The sequence below is a fragment of the Bubalus bubalis genome, chromosome 16, assembly GCF_019923935.1.
Source record: "Bubalus bubalis isolate 160015118507 breed Murrah chromosome 16, NDDB_SH_1, whole genome shotgun sequence".
In the NCBI taxonomy this organism is placed as follows: Eukaryota; Metazoa; Chordata; class Mammalia; order Artiodactyla; family Bovidae; genus Bubalus; species Bubalus bubalis.
In genome coordinates this window covers 40,991,138-41,008,364 of record NC_059172.1, presented here as the reverse complement: position 1 = coordinate 41,008,364, position 17,227 = coordinate 40,991,138, and the positions used below count along the sequence as shown (strand labels likewise).

At 38.5% G+C, this 17,227-nt stretch overlaps 1 protein-coding gene across 5 annotated transcripts in view; it reads left to right on the top strand.

Moving 5' to 3' along the window:
- The window catches only part of RIC3 (RIC3 acetylcholine receptor chaperone), a 62,535-nt gene that overhangs the window by 39,234 nt on the left and 6,074 nt on the right, over nucleotides 1-17,227 (top strand). For 4 of the 5 annotated variants that reach the window (XM_044929476.2, XM_006051614.4, XM_006051612.4 and 1 more), the window contains one exon: nucleotides 7,061-7,209. In XM_044929476.2, coding sequence (XP_044785411.2) covers nucleotides 7,061-7,209 — 149 coding nt within the window. The remainder of the gene's footprint in view (nucleotides 1-7,060; nucleotides 7,210-17,227) is intronic. The other variant, XM_006051613.4, reaches the window with a different exon arrangement.

The window sequence follows — 17,227 nt, the reverse complement described above, 5'->3', positions numbered from 1 at the left end:
TGAGTGAATGAACATCCAAAACAGAGCTCATCATCTACCCACAGATGAGCCTATTCTACCTGTAATGTTCCCCATCTCAGCAAACAGCTCCACCAGCTACTTAGTTGCCCCAAAGAGAAATTAAATGTCATCTTAGATTCATCTTTTCTTCACTTCTCATATCTCATTAATTACCTGTCCTGTCATTTCTTCCTGGTTAATAAGTGTCTCCTTGTAAAACATTCTAAACTCTCCCAGGGCAGGAATCCTTCTTATTCCTGGTGCCTAGCACAGGACAGCGGTAGGCTTTAGAAAAGTATTAGTTGAAATGGAAGAATGAGTGAGCGAATGGAGAATGCCTTAACTTTTTTTCCGTAAAGAAATTGGTGTCTTTTAATTTTTTTTTTTTTTTTGGTCCATGTTGTGTGGTATGTAAGATCTTAGTTCCCTGACCAGGTATTGAACCTGGGTCCTCTGTATTGAGATTATGGAGTCTTTGGACTGTCAGGGAAGTCCTGAGAATGCCTTTACTTTTGACATAGGTCAGAACTAACTCATGTGGTTTCTTTTCTTCTAATTTGCCTCCCTTCACTTTCTGCTTTCCAAACCAGTGGATTACATCTTTCAGCCCTTCATTAGGTCCCTGTTGCTTTTGATTAAAAGTAGAATGTTTTACATGACTTACATAGTCTGGGCTCTGCATACCTCAGTTGCTTTATCTTTCCCCATTACTCTTTCTCCATGTCTATGATCCAGCCACACTGAGTACGTGGTTTTCCTCTGAAGTACCTGTGCATTTTTGCTTCTAGGACTTTGCATATACTTTTTTCCTTTGTTTGCCTTTGTTGCCCCAACCCCCTCCCCACAGACACTTATTTTATTTCTTAGTTGTCTTAGAGGTCTCAACTTAGTCATCATTTCCTCTGAGAGCCTTTCCCTGGACCCACAACTTGGTTAGGTGTTCCTCCTATATGCTCCCAGGCCACCTATGTTTACTGGATATTGTAAGCATCGTGTTACTTCCTAATCTTTTGTTAACTTTTCTGGCTTCCCTAATGCCTTATAACCTTCTTGAGAATAGGGAATTTTCATTATTCAGACTTGCATTCCTAATGCTGGCACATTTGACAGTGTCTGTACATGTTAAAAGAATGAATGAGGTGGATGTAAAGAAAGTACTTTAAAGCAGGCATTTTCAGCAACAATTAGAATATTTTTGGTACCTATTTTGATTTGTACAACCCTCTATGGTTGTCAGTTGCAAGTATTATTTTCTCTGTAAGGCACTGCATCTCAGAAAGAAGAGGTGTGCTCTAGGAGTGTGTATTAGTTTTCTGTGGCTGCTGTAATGAATTATCCTGACCTTAATGCCTTAAAACAACACACATGGTTATCTTATAGTTCTATATGTTAGAAGTCCTACATTGGGCTAAAATCAAGGTGTTAGCCAGACTTTTCCCTGCATTCTAGAGGTTCTGGGGTAAAATCTTTCCTCGCCTTTTCCAGATTTTAGAAGCTGCCCATATTCCTTGGCTCATGAACTCTTTACTTTTCACAGCCAGCAACAGTGAGTTGAGACTTTAGCTTCTTCTGCCTTCCCCTTCTACTTTTAAGGACCTTCATAAATGCATTGTGTCCTCCCAGATAATCCAGAATACAGCCCAAACTGGTAGGAATATTATAGCATCAACCAAAATAAAGCACAGAAGAATGAAGATAAGGCTTTGCGATATGAGTCATGAGTTCAGCTTTGAGTATGGTTGAAGAAACATCAGAGCATCCGTGTATTGTATATGGATGGCTGAGTCCCTTCACTGTCCACCTGAAACTATCACAACATTGTTAATCGGCTCTGCTGCTAAGTTGCTAAGTTGCTTCAGTCGTGTCCGACTCTGTGCGACCCCATAGACGGCAGCCCACCAGGCTCCCCCGTCCCTGGGATTCTCCAGGCAAGAACACTGGAGTGGGTTGCCATTTCCTTCTTCAATGCAAGAAAGTGAAAAGTGAAAGTGAAGTCGCTCAGTCATATCTGACTTCACCATCCCATGGACTGCAGCCTACCAGGCTCCTCCGTCCATGGGATTTTCCAGGCAAGAGTACTGGAGTGGGGTGCCATCACCTTCTCTACTCCAATACAAAATGATATGTTTGAAAAGAAAAAAAATAAACAGAACATCCATGTATGAAATATAGCAGCAATAGTAAATTGGGGTATTGTGGTCAGAACAAAGGACTCAAGTTTGGAAGTGTCCATTTGGCTGGGAGTATGAGGGGGAAAAGATGAGATTACCAAATCCTTGAAGCATGTTATGTCATGTGGCCATTGCCAGCAGTCTTCTGCTGGTCTGATTTCTTTTCTCATTTGAGTGATGTTGTAAGAAACTGTTTCATTCTGTGTTTAACTCTTGAATTCAAAACTCGATGACTCCTCGGAGTTTTGAAACATTCAAAAGTCTGAGTTATCTCCCAACTTGACCTTTTATTTTTCTAATGTCTTGGAATCAGCCATACCCAACCTCACCTAGCTTACCTGTTCATGCAGTTGCTAATGATCCTGGGCCACTAGGACATGGTTTTGAAGGGTGAATTTAAGATTAACTTTAGTATAGTGACAAGGCCTCCAAGTAGAAATGCCCAGGAGGTAACTGGAGTTATGAGACTGGCCTTTGTGTGAGAAGTCAAGATTAGAGGTAGAGGCTGAGCATCATGTATGTAGAGGTGATGGTTTAGTCTGTGAATTGGGTCTGCTTCCTGAGGACATGTCTATAGGAGTGGATAAACAGGAGCCCTAGGATTGAGCCTTCAGGAAAACCATGTTGTAGGAGGAGGACATTTCAAGGAGAAGATGGGCTGTAGTACAGAGAAGTCAAGAAGAATGAAATGTGATAAAAAGACTTTTGGACTTAAGAGTAAAGTGGTCATTGGAGAATTCCTTAGTGGTTCAGGGGTTAGGACTCCATGCTTCCATTGCAGTGAGTACAGGTTTGATCCCTGGTTGGGGAAATAAGGTCCTGTGTGCTGTGTGACAAAAGGGACAAAAAGTGGTCATTGATTTTCACAAGGTTTGGTAAAATGATGGAGTGGCAGCCAGATTTCAGGGAGGTAAAAGAAAATGGATGGTGAGGAAGTGGGGACCAGTCAAGCGAACACATTTATTGAGCACTTAAAACGCTCATGGCAGTGTGCCTGTACTGTAGTGAACTTATCTCTGACATCCAGGATTATCAAACCAAAGTGAGACAATGAGGAATCCGTGAAAGTGCTTATTGCAGTAAATTCAGAAGATGTAAAGTGGACCATGATTAATTGCCTAATGCGTGATGCAGACACTGAGTACATTTGAGGACACTTTAGTTTGGAAATCTCTAAGCAAGCTTCTCTCTTCTGTTTCTGCTTTTCTTAGCCTACCCATATCCCTTTAAATTAAGGGCTCTGATTTTCCGTGAATTAGAAAACAAAGTCAAGATTGTTGTATTCAGTAAAAATCAGAATGTACTAAGTACAGTCCAGAGAAGTACATGTGCAACGTGTCATGATAATCACGTAGGCTCTTTGAGCTAAGGGTGACCCAGCTGCCCCAGAAGCCTCCCACAAAATGAGTTGTCATAACAATAAGAGTTAGGGGTTATGGAACAGATGCGTAGTTAAGGTGAGTCAGGTCTCCTCTGCTGATGGAAAGTATAAAGCAGCTGTTCACATCCATGTAGAACAGACAGGCTGTCCTCAGTTCATGGCTTTGAGACCATTTATTGTAGAAAAAGTGGAGCTCCTGGGGTTTTTATTTTCCTCCCACTGAGATTTGTAAAAATGTTGCACCTACATTTTCCTCAGTTAACATCTTAATGTTGACAGGACAAGCAGTTTTTTCTTCTTCCCTGTTAGTCATTAAGGGTAACATAATGTAGGTTAAATGTAAAAAGAAATGTAGGCTCGGGACTGGGAAAGATTGATGACACCTCCATGAGGCTGGTACAGAATATATCATTTCTTTCCTCTTCATGGCTGTTATATTGACTTTCGAGTGCTTTGGGGTTTTAAGAGGAGAATAAGTAGCCTCTGTTAAATCCTGCCAGTAGATAAAACTGGTCCCAAAGCAGACAATTCTCAGTCTTCTGAGTGGGGCCTTGCCTGCCTGTCGATATGATGCAGCGCTTCCCTCTCAAGTAGTCACATGTTATCCTTGAGCCTCATCTTACTCATGCAGGCATTTCCCCAGAGCCAACACAGCTGAATGAGGGGGTCACATACAGGTTTTCTGAACTGTGGAACTTGAGCACTGTGCTTCAAGAATTGCACCGAATGTTATTACAACTTAGGAGACTAGTTTTAAGTAGAGTGCTGACATTAACTAACAGTGTGAATAAATATATAATTTCTTCTCCATGGGCCTCAGTTTCCCCAATTCCTTTGGTCTAGATGATTTGTCAGAATGATCCAACTCTCACATTTTAGGGTATGTCTTTATTTCTGCACAAGTAGGTTCAGTCTGGCAATTCTAGGGTTAGCCTCAGATCAGATCAGATCAGTCACTCAGTCGTGTCCGACTCTTTGCGACCCCATGAATTGCAGCATGCCAGGCCTCCCTGTCCATCACCAACTCCTGGAGTTCACTGAGACTCAAGTCCATCGAGTCAGTGATGCCATCCAGCCATCTCATCCTCTGTCATCCCCTTCTCCTCCTGCCCCCAATCCCTCCCAGCATCAGAGTCTTTTCCAATGAGTCAACTCTTCGCATGAGGTGGCCAAAGTACTGGAGTTTCAGCTTGAGCATCATTCCTTCCAAAGAAATCCCAGGGCTGATCTCCTTCAGAATGGACTGGTTGGATCTCCTTGCAGTCCAAGGGACTCTCAAGAGTCTTCTCCAACACCACAGTTCAAAAGCATCAATTCTTCGGCGCTCAGCCTTCTTCACAGTCCAACTCTCACATCCATACATGACCACAGGAAAAACCATAGCCTTGACTAGACGAACGTTTGTTGGCAAAGTAATGTCTCTGCTTTTGAATATGCTATCTAGGTTGGTCATAACTTTCCTTCCAAGGAGTAAGCGTCTTTTAATTTCATGGCTGCAGTCACCATCTGCAGTGATTTTGGAGCCCAGAAAAATAAAGTCTGACATTGTACAGGAGACAGGGATCAAGACCATTCCCATAGAAAAGAAATGCAAAAAAGCAAAATGGCTGTCTGGGGAGGCCTTACAAATAGCTGTGAAAAGAAGAGAAGTGAAAAGCAAAGGAGAAAAGGAAAGATATAAACATCTGAATGCAGAGTTCCAAAGAATAGCAAGAAGAGATAAGAAAGGCTTCTTCAGCGATCAATGCAAAGAAATAGAGGAAAACAACAGAATGGGAAAGACTAGGGATCTCTTCAGGAAAATCAGAGATACCAAAGGAACATTTCATGCAAAGATGAGCTCGATAAAGGACAGAAATGGTATGGACCTAACAGAAGCAGAAGATATTAAGAAGAGATGGCAAGAATACACAGAAGAACTGTACAAAAAAGATCTTCATGACCCAGATAATCACGATGGTGTGATCACTGACCCAGAGCCAGACATCCTGGAATGTGAAGTAAAGTGGGCCTTAGAAAGCATCACTATGAACAAAGCTAGTGGAGGTGATGGAATTCCAGTTGAGCTATTCCAAATCCTGAAAGATGATACTGTGAAAGTGCTACACTCAATATGCCAGCAAATTTGGAAAACTCAGCAGTGGCCACAGAACTGGAAAAGGTCAATTTTCATTCCAATCCCAAAGAAAGGCAATGCCAAAGAATGCTCAAACTACCGCACAATTGCACTCATCTCACACGCTAGTAAAGTAATGCTCAAAATTCTCCAAGCCAGGCTTCAGCAATGTGTGAACCATGAAATTCCTGATGTTCAAGCTGGTTTTAGAAAAGGCAGAGGAACCACAGATCAAATTGCCAACATCCGCTGGATCAAAGAAAAAGCAAGAGAGTTCCAGAAAAACATCTATTTCTGCTTTATTGACTATGCCAAAGCCTTTGACTGTGTGGATCACAATAAACTGTGGACAATTCTTCAAGAGATGGGAATACCAGACCACCTGATCTTCTTCTTGAGAAATTTGTATGCAGGTTAGGAAGCAACAGTTAGAACTGGACATGGAACAACAGACTGGTTCCAAATAGGAAAAGGAGTTCGTTAAGGCTGTATATTGTCACCCTGTTTATTTAACTTATATGCAGAGTACATCATGAGAAATGCTAGACTGGAAGAAACACAAACTGGAATCAAGATTGCCGGGAGAAATATCAATAACCTCAGATATGCAGATGACACCACCCTTTTGGCAGAAAGTGAAGAGGAACTCAAAAGCCTCTTGATGAAAGTGAAAGAGGAGAGTGAAAAAGTTGGCTTAAAGCTCAACATTCAGAAAACGAAGATCATGGCATCCGGTCCCACCACTTCATGGGAAATAGATGGGGAAACAGTGGAAACAGTGTCAGACTTTATTTTTCTGGGCTCCAAAATCACTGCAGATGGTGACTGCAGCCATGAAATTAAACGACGCTTACTCCTTGGAAGGAAAGTTATGACCAACCTAGATAGCATATTGAAAAGCAGAGACATTACTTTGCCAACAAAGGTTTGTCTAGTCAGCCTAGTAGCGTATTTTTCCCTCATTGAGGCAAGTGGTCCAGCACATTTTCTTTTGATGACATTACTGCAGAGAAAAGTGGCTTGTAGTAAATGGAGTAATGTAAGTAATGGTGAAACTGCTTGAGGATAGGGAATCGGGGCAGTGAGGTGTACTGTGAAAGAATCTGAAGGCTGAGACTTCTGGAGTCTTGTCCCAGAACTGACATTAAATCATTCTGGGACCTCGGACAATCACTTGCTCTGTTCTGGGCCCTAGTTTTCCCATTTATAAAATCAAAACATTGAACTAACATCTCTGGTTCCCATCTATGCAGTTCCAGAATCAACTCCTAGAGTAATTATCTGTTGCTATTGAACTTCCTATTCTAGAGTCCAGACAGATCATAGTAATGTTTATGTTCATTGCCTAGGAGTATTTGCTACTAACTAGCTGGATTGTCTGCTGTTTCTAAGCAGAGCACAGACTGTGACTTCTGACCAAGAAAAACGATTGCTACATCAGCTCCGAGAAATCACCAGGGTCATGAAAGAAGGAAAATTCATTGATAGATCCACTCCAGAGAAAGAAGCTGAGGAGGCCCCTTATATGGAAGACTGGGAAGGTAAACAGTGTTTTCTTATTTCTTTGTTAACCATCAGTCCAGAAAAGAGACCAACAGAATTTTTAAAATCAGCTTTATTACTGAGTTATAAGATATACACAGTTCATCAATTTTAAGTGTATGGTTGGATAAGTTTTGACAGATACATAGAGTTGTATAATCATGTCACAGTCATGAAATAGTCATGATACTTCCATCATCGCAGAAAGTTACCATTCCCTTTGCTGCTAATCCCCTTCTGCCCTGGCAACAGCTGAACTGCTTTCTGTCCCTCTAGCTTTACCTTTTCTGTATAAACGGGTCATACTGCACATGTTCTTTTGTATTCTGGCTTCATTGATTTAGTGTAATGCTTCTGAGCTTCATGTGTTGAGTGTATTAGCAGTTCTTTCTTCTAACTGCAGAGTAGTGTTCTGTTGTCTGGGTAGAGTTTGTTTCTCCATTCGCCAGTTTAGGAACTTTTGGGCTGCCAACTTTGAGCTATTATGAATCAAGCTGCTGTGAACTTTTGCATACACATTTTTATTGGAACATATATTTGTATTTATTTTGGTATATCTCTAAGAATGAGATTTTGGGTTTTATAAGTGTGTATTCAACTTTGGAAAGTAGGTTGATTATTCTAAAATTATTCTAAAATTTTGCTTTCCCAATTTGCAGTGTATGAGAATTGCAGTCACTCCACATCCTCGGTATCACTTGGCATCATCAGTCTTTTTAATTTTAGCTATTCTACTGAGTGTGTAGTGGTGTCTAGCTTGTGACTGTGGTGTGAATTTCCCTGGCAACTGGTGGTGGTGAACATCTTTCACGTACTTATTTGTCATCTGTGTGTCTTTGGTGAAGTGTTCATTCACATTGTGTGCCACTTTCTTGAGTTGGTCATATTCGTATTGAGTTGCAAGAGTTTCTTCTATATTCTGGATATAAGTTGTCAGTTACGAATTTTGCAAATATTTTCTCTTGATTTGTGATTTGCCTTTTAATTTCCTTAGTGGCATCTTTCAAAGACCAGAAGGTTTTTTTTTTTTTTTTTTTTCATTTTGATGAAGTGCAGTTTATCATTTTCTCTTTTATGATTCACTTTCTTTGTGAGCTTTTAAGAAATCTTTCCCGTACTCAAAGTTACCTAAGTCTTCTGCCTTCTTCTAGAATTGTATGGTTTTAGCTCTTACATTTAGGCCTGTGATCTGTTTTTTAGTTTTTATATATGGTGTGCAGTATCAGGATGAGGTTAATATTTTTCCATATTGATATTCTATTGTTCCAGTTTATTTTGTTATATTTAATTATCTTGGTGTGTTGGTTGGAAATCAACCAACCCTTCCCTTTTGGAAAATGGAAAAATCATTTAACCACGTATAGGTGGGTATATTCTGGGTTTTCTGTTCTGTTTCATTGATCTTTGTGTGTATACTTATACTGATATCACAATGTCTTTATATTGTCTTGAAATCTGGTAAGGCAAGTTCTTCAGCTGTTTTTTTCCAAAATCATTTTTGTAATTCTGGGCCCTTCACATTTTCATATAAATTTAAAATCAGTATGTTCAGTTCAGTCGCTCAGTCGTGTCCGATTCTTTGTGACCCCATGGACTGCAGCACGCCAGGCCTCCCTGTCCATCACCAACTCCTGGAGTTTACCCAAACTCATGTCTATCGAGTCAGTGATGCCATCCAGCCATCTCATCCTTTGTCATCCCCTTCTCCTCCCGCTTTCAGTCTTTCTCAGTATCAGGGTCTTTTCCAATGAGTCACCTCTTTGCATCAGGTGGCCAAAGTATTGGAGTTTCAGCTTCAACATCAGTCCTTCCAATGAATATTCAGGACTGATTTCCTTTAAGATTGTCTGGTTGGATCTCCTTGCAATCCAAGGGACTCTCAAGAGTCTTCTCCAATACCACACTTCAAAAGCATCAATTCTTCTGCGCTCAGCTTTCTTTATAGTCCTACTCTCACATCCATACATGGCTACTGGGAAAAACCATAGCCTTGACTAGACGGACCTTTGTTGACAAAGTAATGTCTCTGCTTTTTAATGTGCTGTCTAGGTTGGTCATAACTTTTCTTCCAAGGAAAAGTGTCTTTTAACTTCATGGCTGCAGTCACCATCTGCAGTGATTTTGGAGCCCCAAAAAATAAAGTCAGCCACTGTTTCCACTGTTTCTCCATCTATTTGCCATGAAGTGATGGGACCAGATGCCATGATCTTTGTTTTCTCAATGTTGAGCTTTAAGCCAACTTTTTCACTCTCCTCTTTCACTTTCATTAAGGGGCTTTATGTTACTTTCTACCAAAAAAAAGCCTGATGGGATTTTGATGGCATTGTATTGATTCTTTAGATCAGTTTGGAAAAATTGACATCATAACAATATTGAATCTTCCAATCCATTAACATTTTTATCTTTCCATTTATTTAGATCTTTAGTTTCTCAGCAATGTTTTATAGTTTTCAGTATTTAGGTCTTGTACATGTTTTGTAAATTTATCCTTAAAGTTCATATTTTTGATATCATAAGTGATATTTAAAATTTTTTAAATTATTTATTGCTATCTGTGTAGAAACACAATTTATTTTTGTTTTCTGATCTTGTATCCTGTGACTTTCTTAAACACAAAGTAGCTTCCTTTTTTTTTCTTCAGATTTTTTAAGATTCAGTTTCTTTAAACTTGCTATGTAGACAGTCTCAAATTATTTATATAAGACAGTTTTACTTCTTTTTACTATATAGGTCTTTTCTTTTTCTTGGCTTACTGCACTGGCTAGAACTTCCTTGCACAATATTGAACAGAAGTGGTGAAAACAAACATCCTTGCTTTCCTGATATTAGGTAGAAAGTGCTCACACATTCTCCATTAATATGATGTGAGCTCTTGGTTTATCATGGATGTTCTTTTTCAGTTGAGCAAGCTTCCTTGTGGTTTTACTTTGCTGAGAGTTTTTCATTATGTATGGGTGTTAAGATTTTATGAATGCTTTTTGTTAATCATATGAACTGATCATATTATTTTTCTGTTTTGGTGACTTAAGTTAGTGAATTATACTGATTTTTTTTGTAAAGAAGAGTTTGTGTAGGATTACTTATTTGTTCCTTAAATGTCTGGCAGATTTCTCCAGTGATACCATCTAGGCCTGGAGTTTTCTTTGTGGCAAGACTTATATGACTGAATTTAATTTCTTAACATGAATTGCACTGTATCAGTTTATTTCTTCTTGAGTGAACTTTGATAGATTGTATCTTTCAATGAGTTTACATATTTTATTCTCATTATCAAATTTATTAGTATAAAATTATTTATAATATTCCCTTATTTATTTAACATGTATAAGGTCTATAAGGATGTGTCCTATTCTTCTCCTGATATAGGTAATTGGGCCTTTGTGTAATTTTTTTTTTCCTGATTAGACTGATCAGAGGTTTATCAACACTGTTGATCTTTTCAAGAACTATACTGTGGTTTGGGTTTTTTCTTATTTCCTATTTCATTGATTTCTATGGCTTATTTAGGGTTTGACATTCTTTTTCTAGTTTCTCAAGGTGGAAGCTTAGATCCTTGATCTATTTTTGGCCATTGTTTCATTAATGAGATAGTTCCCTTGAGCTTCTGTGCTCTCTTGATTCTCTGGTTGCATGTTTGTTAGATTTTTTTATATTGTTGCACAGGTCACATATGGCCTCTTTTTTTTTTCTCTTCAGTCTTTTGTTTCCACCATGCTTGATTTTGGATCGTTTTCCTATGTCTTCAGCTTTATTAGTCTTTTTTCCCTGTATATAATCTGCTCTTAGTCTCATTCAGTGTGTTTTTAATCTCAGATAGTGTATTTTCATCTCTAGAAGTTCTGTTTGGGTTTTTTTATGTCTTTCATCTCTCTCATGTATTCATATTTTCTTCTACCTTCTTGAACATATGAGACATATTTATAACAGCTTTCTTAACAGACTTGACTGCTGATCTTATTTTCTGTGTCATTTCTAGATCTCTTTCTAGTTATTGATATTTTCTCCTTGTTATGGGTCTTCATTTCCTGCCCTTTATGCATGCCTGGTAAATTTTGATTGGATGATGGGTATTGTGAGTTTTACATTGTGGAATGCTAGATTTTGTCTTAGTACTTTAGTGTTGGACTTCTTTCTAATACACAGTTAACTTACCAGAAATCAGTTGGATCCTTCAGTGCTTGTTTTTAAGGTTGCACCCCACTCCAGTACTCTTGCCTGGAAAATCCCATGGACGGAGGAGCCTGGTAGGCTGCATGCAGTCCATGGGGTCGCTAAGAGTCGGACACCACTGAGTGACTTCACTTTCACTTTTCACTTTCATGCATTGGAGGAGGAAATGGCAACCCACTCCAGTGTTCTTGCCTGGAGAATCCCAGGGACGGCGGGGCCTGGTGGGCTGCCGTCTATGGGGTCGCACAGAGTCGGACACGACTGAAGCGACTTAGCAGCAGTAGCAGCAGCAGCAGAGTGGGTCCAAAGCAACCTTTATTCTGTGGCTAATTTAGCCCTGTTAGTAAAGCAACATCTTTCTCTGGACTCTGCGTGATGCTTCACAAGGTCTTTCCACTTTGGCTGGTAAGGACATGAACTGTTCCCGGCTGTGTGTGAGCTCCAGGAATTTATAGGCCTAATGCTTTTAGCATTTCTTTTCCTGGCCCTGGTTAGTTTTATCCCATATATGCACAGATTCGAACACAGTTAAAAACATTAGGAGTTCCCTCAATAGATCTCTGGAGCTTTGTTTGCGAAGCTCCTTTCCTTCCAGTATTTTTCCCTATATATTCTCACTGCTCCGGTCTCCCTGACTTTGTGTTCCAAGCTCAGTGAGACTACTGGGCCCTGCTTCCCTTTTCTCAGGATCCATGACTACTTTTGTCATGTAATGTTTGAAAATTGGCTCTTCATAGATTTCATTTGATTTTCTAGTTGTTTAACGGGGGAATCCTCATGCCTTCATTATTGCCAGAGCAGAAGTAAGAGCGTACATATTAACATCAGAATAACCCTAGGTATATTAAATAGTAAAGGATGGAGGGGAGGAACCTTAAAAACTAGAAAAAAAATAGTTGTGAATAGGTATTCGCTCTTAGCAGGAAAAAATTTCTTGAGCATAAAAGCAGTGCAAGATCTGTTCATCGTAAAAACAGAAATTAGGACTAGAGGGGGATTTCTTCAGCTTGATAAAGAGAATCTATGAAACCTACAGTTAATGTTACATTTAATGGTGAACAATGAGTGCTTTCTCCCGAAGATTGGGAACAGGCAAGGATGACCACTTTTATTCAGCATGGTGCTGAAAGTTCTAGGTAGTACAGGAAGAAAAGGAAAGGAAATAAAAGGCCTGCTTGCAGGTTACATGATGGCTGATGGAAAACCCTGAGGAATCTATTTTAAAAGCTAAAACTGATAAATGAGTTCAGCAAGGTAGATAAACATACAGAAATCAGTTGTATTTCTGTACACTAGAATGAACGTGCTGGCATCAAAATGAAAACTTTGTAATCATTCAAAAAAAATGAATGACTTAGGTGTAAATTTCACAAAACATGTACAGGATTTGCATGCTGAAAAACCATACAACACTGATGAAAAAAATCAAAGATCTATTAATAAATAAATGGGGAGACATACTGTGTTTTTCTCACTTGCATTCATTTCACATGCTACCAACGTGATGCTCAAAATCCTTCAAGTTAAGCTTCAACAGTATGTGAACAAAGAACTTCCAGAAGTACAAACTGGATTTAGAAAAGGGAGGGGAACCAGAGGTCAAATTGCCAACATCTGCTGGATCATAGAAAAAGCAAGAGAATTCCAGAAAAACACCTACTTCTGCTTCATTGACTACACTAAAGCCTTTGTGTAGATCACAACAAACTGTGGAAAATTCTTAAAGAGATGGGAATACCAGACCATCTTACCTGTGGCTCTTGAGAAACTTGTATGCAGGTCAAGAAGTAACAGTTAGAACTGGACATGGAACAATGGATTGGTTCAGAATTGGGAAGGGAGTATGTCGAGGCTATATATTGCCATCCTGCTTATTTAACTTGTATGCAGAGTACATCATGAAAAATGGCGTGCTGGATGAAGCACAAGGTGGAATCAAGACTGCCAGGAGAAATATCAGTAACCTCAGATATGCAGATAACACCACCCTTATGGCAGAAAGTGAAGAGAAACTAAAGAGACTCTTGATGAAGGTGAAAGAGGAGAGTGAAAAAGCTGACTTGAAACTCAACACTCAAAAAACTAAGATCATGGCATCCTATCCCATCACTTTATGGCAAATAGAAGGGAAAACAGTGGAAAGTGACAGACTTTATCTTCTTGGGCTCTAGAATCTGTGCAGATGGTGACTGCAGGCATGAAATTAAAAGATGTTTGCTCCTTGGAAGAAAAGCTATGACAAACCTAAACAGCATATTAAAAAAGCAGAGACATTTCTTTGCTGACAAGTCTGTATAGTCAAAGCTATGGTTTTTGCAGTAGTCATATACAGATGTGAAAGTTGGACCGTAAAGAGGGCTGAGCACCAAAGAATTGATGCCTCTGATCTGTGGTGTTGGAGAAGATTTTTGTGAGTCCCTTTGGACTGCAGGGCTTCCCTGGTGGCTCAGATGGTAAAGCATCTGCCTGCAGTGTGGGAGACCCAGGTTTGATCCCTGGGCTGGGAAGATCCCCTGGAGAAGGAAATGGCAACCCATTCCAGAATTCTTGCCTGGAAAATCCCATGGACAGAGGAGCTGGTAGACTATAGTCCATGGGGTCGCAAAGAGTTGGACACGACTGAGAGACTTCACTTTCACTTTGGACTGCAAGGAGATCAAATCAGTCAATCCTAAAGGAAATCAATCCTGAATATTCATTGAAAGGACTGATGCTGAAGCTGAAGCTCTGATACTTTGGCCACGTGATGCAAAGACCCAACTCATTGGAAAGACTCTGATGGCTGGGAAAGATTGTAGCAATAAAAAGGAATGGATTACTGATAAATGCAGCAGTTTGGATGAATTTCCAGATTATGTTGAATTAAAAAAATCCTAATTGTAAAAGGTTATTATGTAATGTGATTCTATTTATATAATAGTATTGAAATGGCAAAATTATAGAAATGGAGAACAGACTAGTAGTTGCCAGAGGTTAAGGAGGGAATTGGGCAGGAGGGAGTAGGTGTGGCCATTAAAGGGCAATATAAGGGATTCTTGTGGTGATAGAAATATTCCTGTATACTGACTATATCAGTATTAACATCCTGGTTGTGACATTATAGTGTATAGTTTTGTAAGGTGTTATCACTAGAAAAAACTAGATAGAGAGTACATGGGGTTTCTGTATTTCTTATAACTACACATGAATCTACAATTAACACAAAATTTAAAAAACTAATTAAAAAATGCAAGAAATTATAAGGGAGAGGATAGTATAACATAAAACTTACATGGTGTACATAAAATTTTTACTTTCTGTAGATCAGACAAGGTCAAAAAGTTTTCAGAACCAACACTAAATTGGAAAAATATTTGTAACAAATATGACTGGTAATCAGCAAAGAAGCTGATATCTTTAATATATAAAAAGTTCTACAACTAATTTAGGAAACACTGATATCCACCTAGCTATGCAGTGCACAAAAGAAAAAAATTCAACTGGCTCACAAAACAGAAGAAAAATTATTTCATTCTCAGTAGTAATCAATGAAATGAAAAATGGAATTACTTCTTTCCTTCCAAATTGCAAATCTTCATTATATAACATGTTCCCAAATAAGGTAAAATTATTCTTATTTATTTTCTACCTACTACTTAGGTTTTGTTGAAATTATGTAGAGTTTTAGGCTCCAAATGATTTATGTAGCTTTTAAAGATACTAGCCTTTTCTAAGTATTTAACAATATCATTAAATTTCTAACCACATTATCAATAATTATTTTACATTGATAATTCTTACAGATTTCATCTTTTACCACTTTCTTATATACAGTATCTTCTTTCTTTAAACTTTTGATTGATTTTTGTATGTCGGAATACTTCCTTAAGGCCCTCCCCCAGCTCCCCCAAAATAGAAGGGTGTGCTTTCTAAGTACTGGACTTAACCATTTTTCACCTTGATACAAATAATTTTTTGGATGGATATAAAATTATATGATCATTTTTTTCCCTTATAGGTCTGAAAACATTGCTTCATTCTCTACTATCATTTGATGTTGAAAATGGTAACTCTTATCCCAGTCTTATTCTTTTTCTCAATGGGCAACCTGTTTTTGGTTAGCTAGTTTCTGTTTTCTGTCTGGAATTCCGTATTCTTTTTATACTTAAAAGTTTGAATTTGTACAAGTTCATCAGCATGTATCTGACTGTGTATTAATGTATGGATTTTTCAAAATATTTTTACCTAGCATTTATCCATCTGAAGACTTGGGACTTTTTTTCAACTCAAGAATATTTTCTTATAATTTCTTTGATTATTGGTCCCATTTAATCTACTCTGCCTTCTCACTGTAGAATTGTAGTAATTCTAAGATTGGATCTTGGATAGGTCTTCTGTGCAGCTTATCTTTTTTCTCATAATTTCCATTTCTTTGTCATATTTATCTTTGTCCTAGGAGAATTCTTCACCTTGAACTTCTAATAATATATTAATTTTGTTCTCAGCCATGTCTGTTTCAACCTACTCTTTTCTTCCTTATTCAGGTTAATTTTTTTTTTTGCAATTAGGATTTTCAGTTTCTGACAGCTCTTTCTTATATTCTGTTTGCTCCTTTTTTTATACTGAAGCCTGATTGGTTTTATACATACAATAACCAGTTGAATATTACTGGAAATGTCATTTAAAAGCTGATTGACCTTAACTCCTGTTTCCTGCATTGGCTTTTTTAAGGGGCTCTTTACATGGTTTGCTTAGTTTGGTTCCCATTTTGAACTGCGGACTTCCTCGTAGGACCAGTGAGTTTTTGTTTCTTGCTTATGTTTTAAGTTCTTGCGTAATCAGTATGTTGGCTGATATGGGATACTCAAGTAATTATGAGAGTCACTGTTTGATTTTCTTCAGCAGGCTTCCCCATCATAAACCAAGGCAGATAGTCATGAAATTTCAACATTAAGCTTTGTTCTTGGTGTAGGGAGAAGGCAGAAACATGCCAGAAAGCAGACTTCACTCTTAAGCATTCAGTGGCTAGGAGCTAACTAGAAGCGGACCTCCCCAGCCTCTGCCTTTGACCAAAGAGACTGTGAGGACCTTGGGTAGCTAAGCTCCAGTTCACCCAGCATACTGGCCACAGTAAGTTAAACCTGGGAACTATCAGACTGCACTGGCGAGATTCTTGACACACTACTGTAGTGCTGGTGAGGATGTGAGAAGAGGGAGTTTTTTTTATATCACTGGTAGGACTAAAAATTTATACCATTCTTCTGGAAAGTAATTTGGCAGAGTATAAAATAGGCTTTTAAAATGTCCATCCCGTTTGGTCTAGTTTTCATATTTCTAAAAGTCTATCTTAAAAAAATAGGGAAGTGGACATGGATTTATATTCAGAGATCTTAACTAATATGAAACTTATAATGGAAAATTGGAAAGAATCTGAATGTCTTACAGAAGGGGCATGGTAAATCATGTCAGTTATGTAGATGTATGATGGGATATTTTGCAGCCAACTTTTAAATGCCTAATAATATGAAGAAGTACTCATGATATAATGTTGAAGGAAAAGAATCTGGGTACAATATTTTATGTACAGTATGATCCCTCTTTGTTAAAAAAGAGAAAAATATATGTTATCATTTGCAGTGATAAAAAGGCCAGAGGTGGTACAACACATTGTTATCAGTGATGGGATTCTAGGTGATTTTTGTTTTCTTTTTTAAAACTTGTCTGGGTTTTTCAGATTTTCTACAATAAGCCTGTGTGACTTTGACTTTTTTTTCCCCCTTGATCATAAATGCTGTAAAAATGTGTCTCCACACTCTGCATGGCACCAAAAAAGACCCCTACTTTTCAGAATTTGTAGGCAAAAAAAAA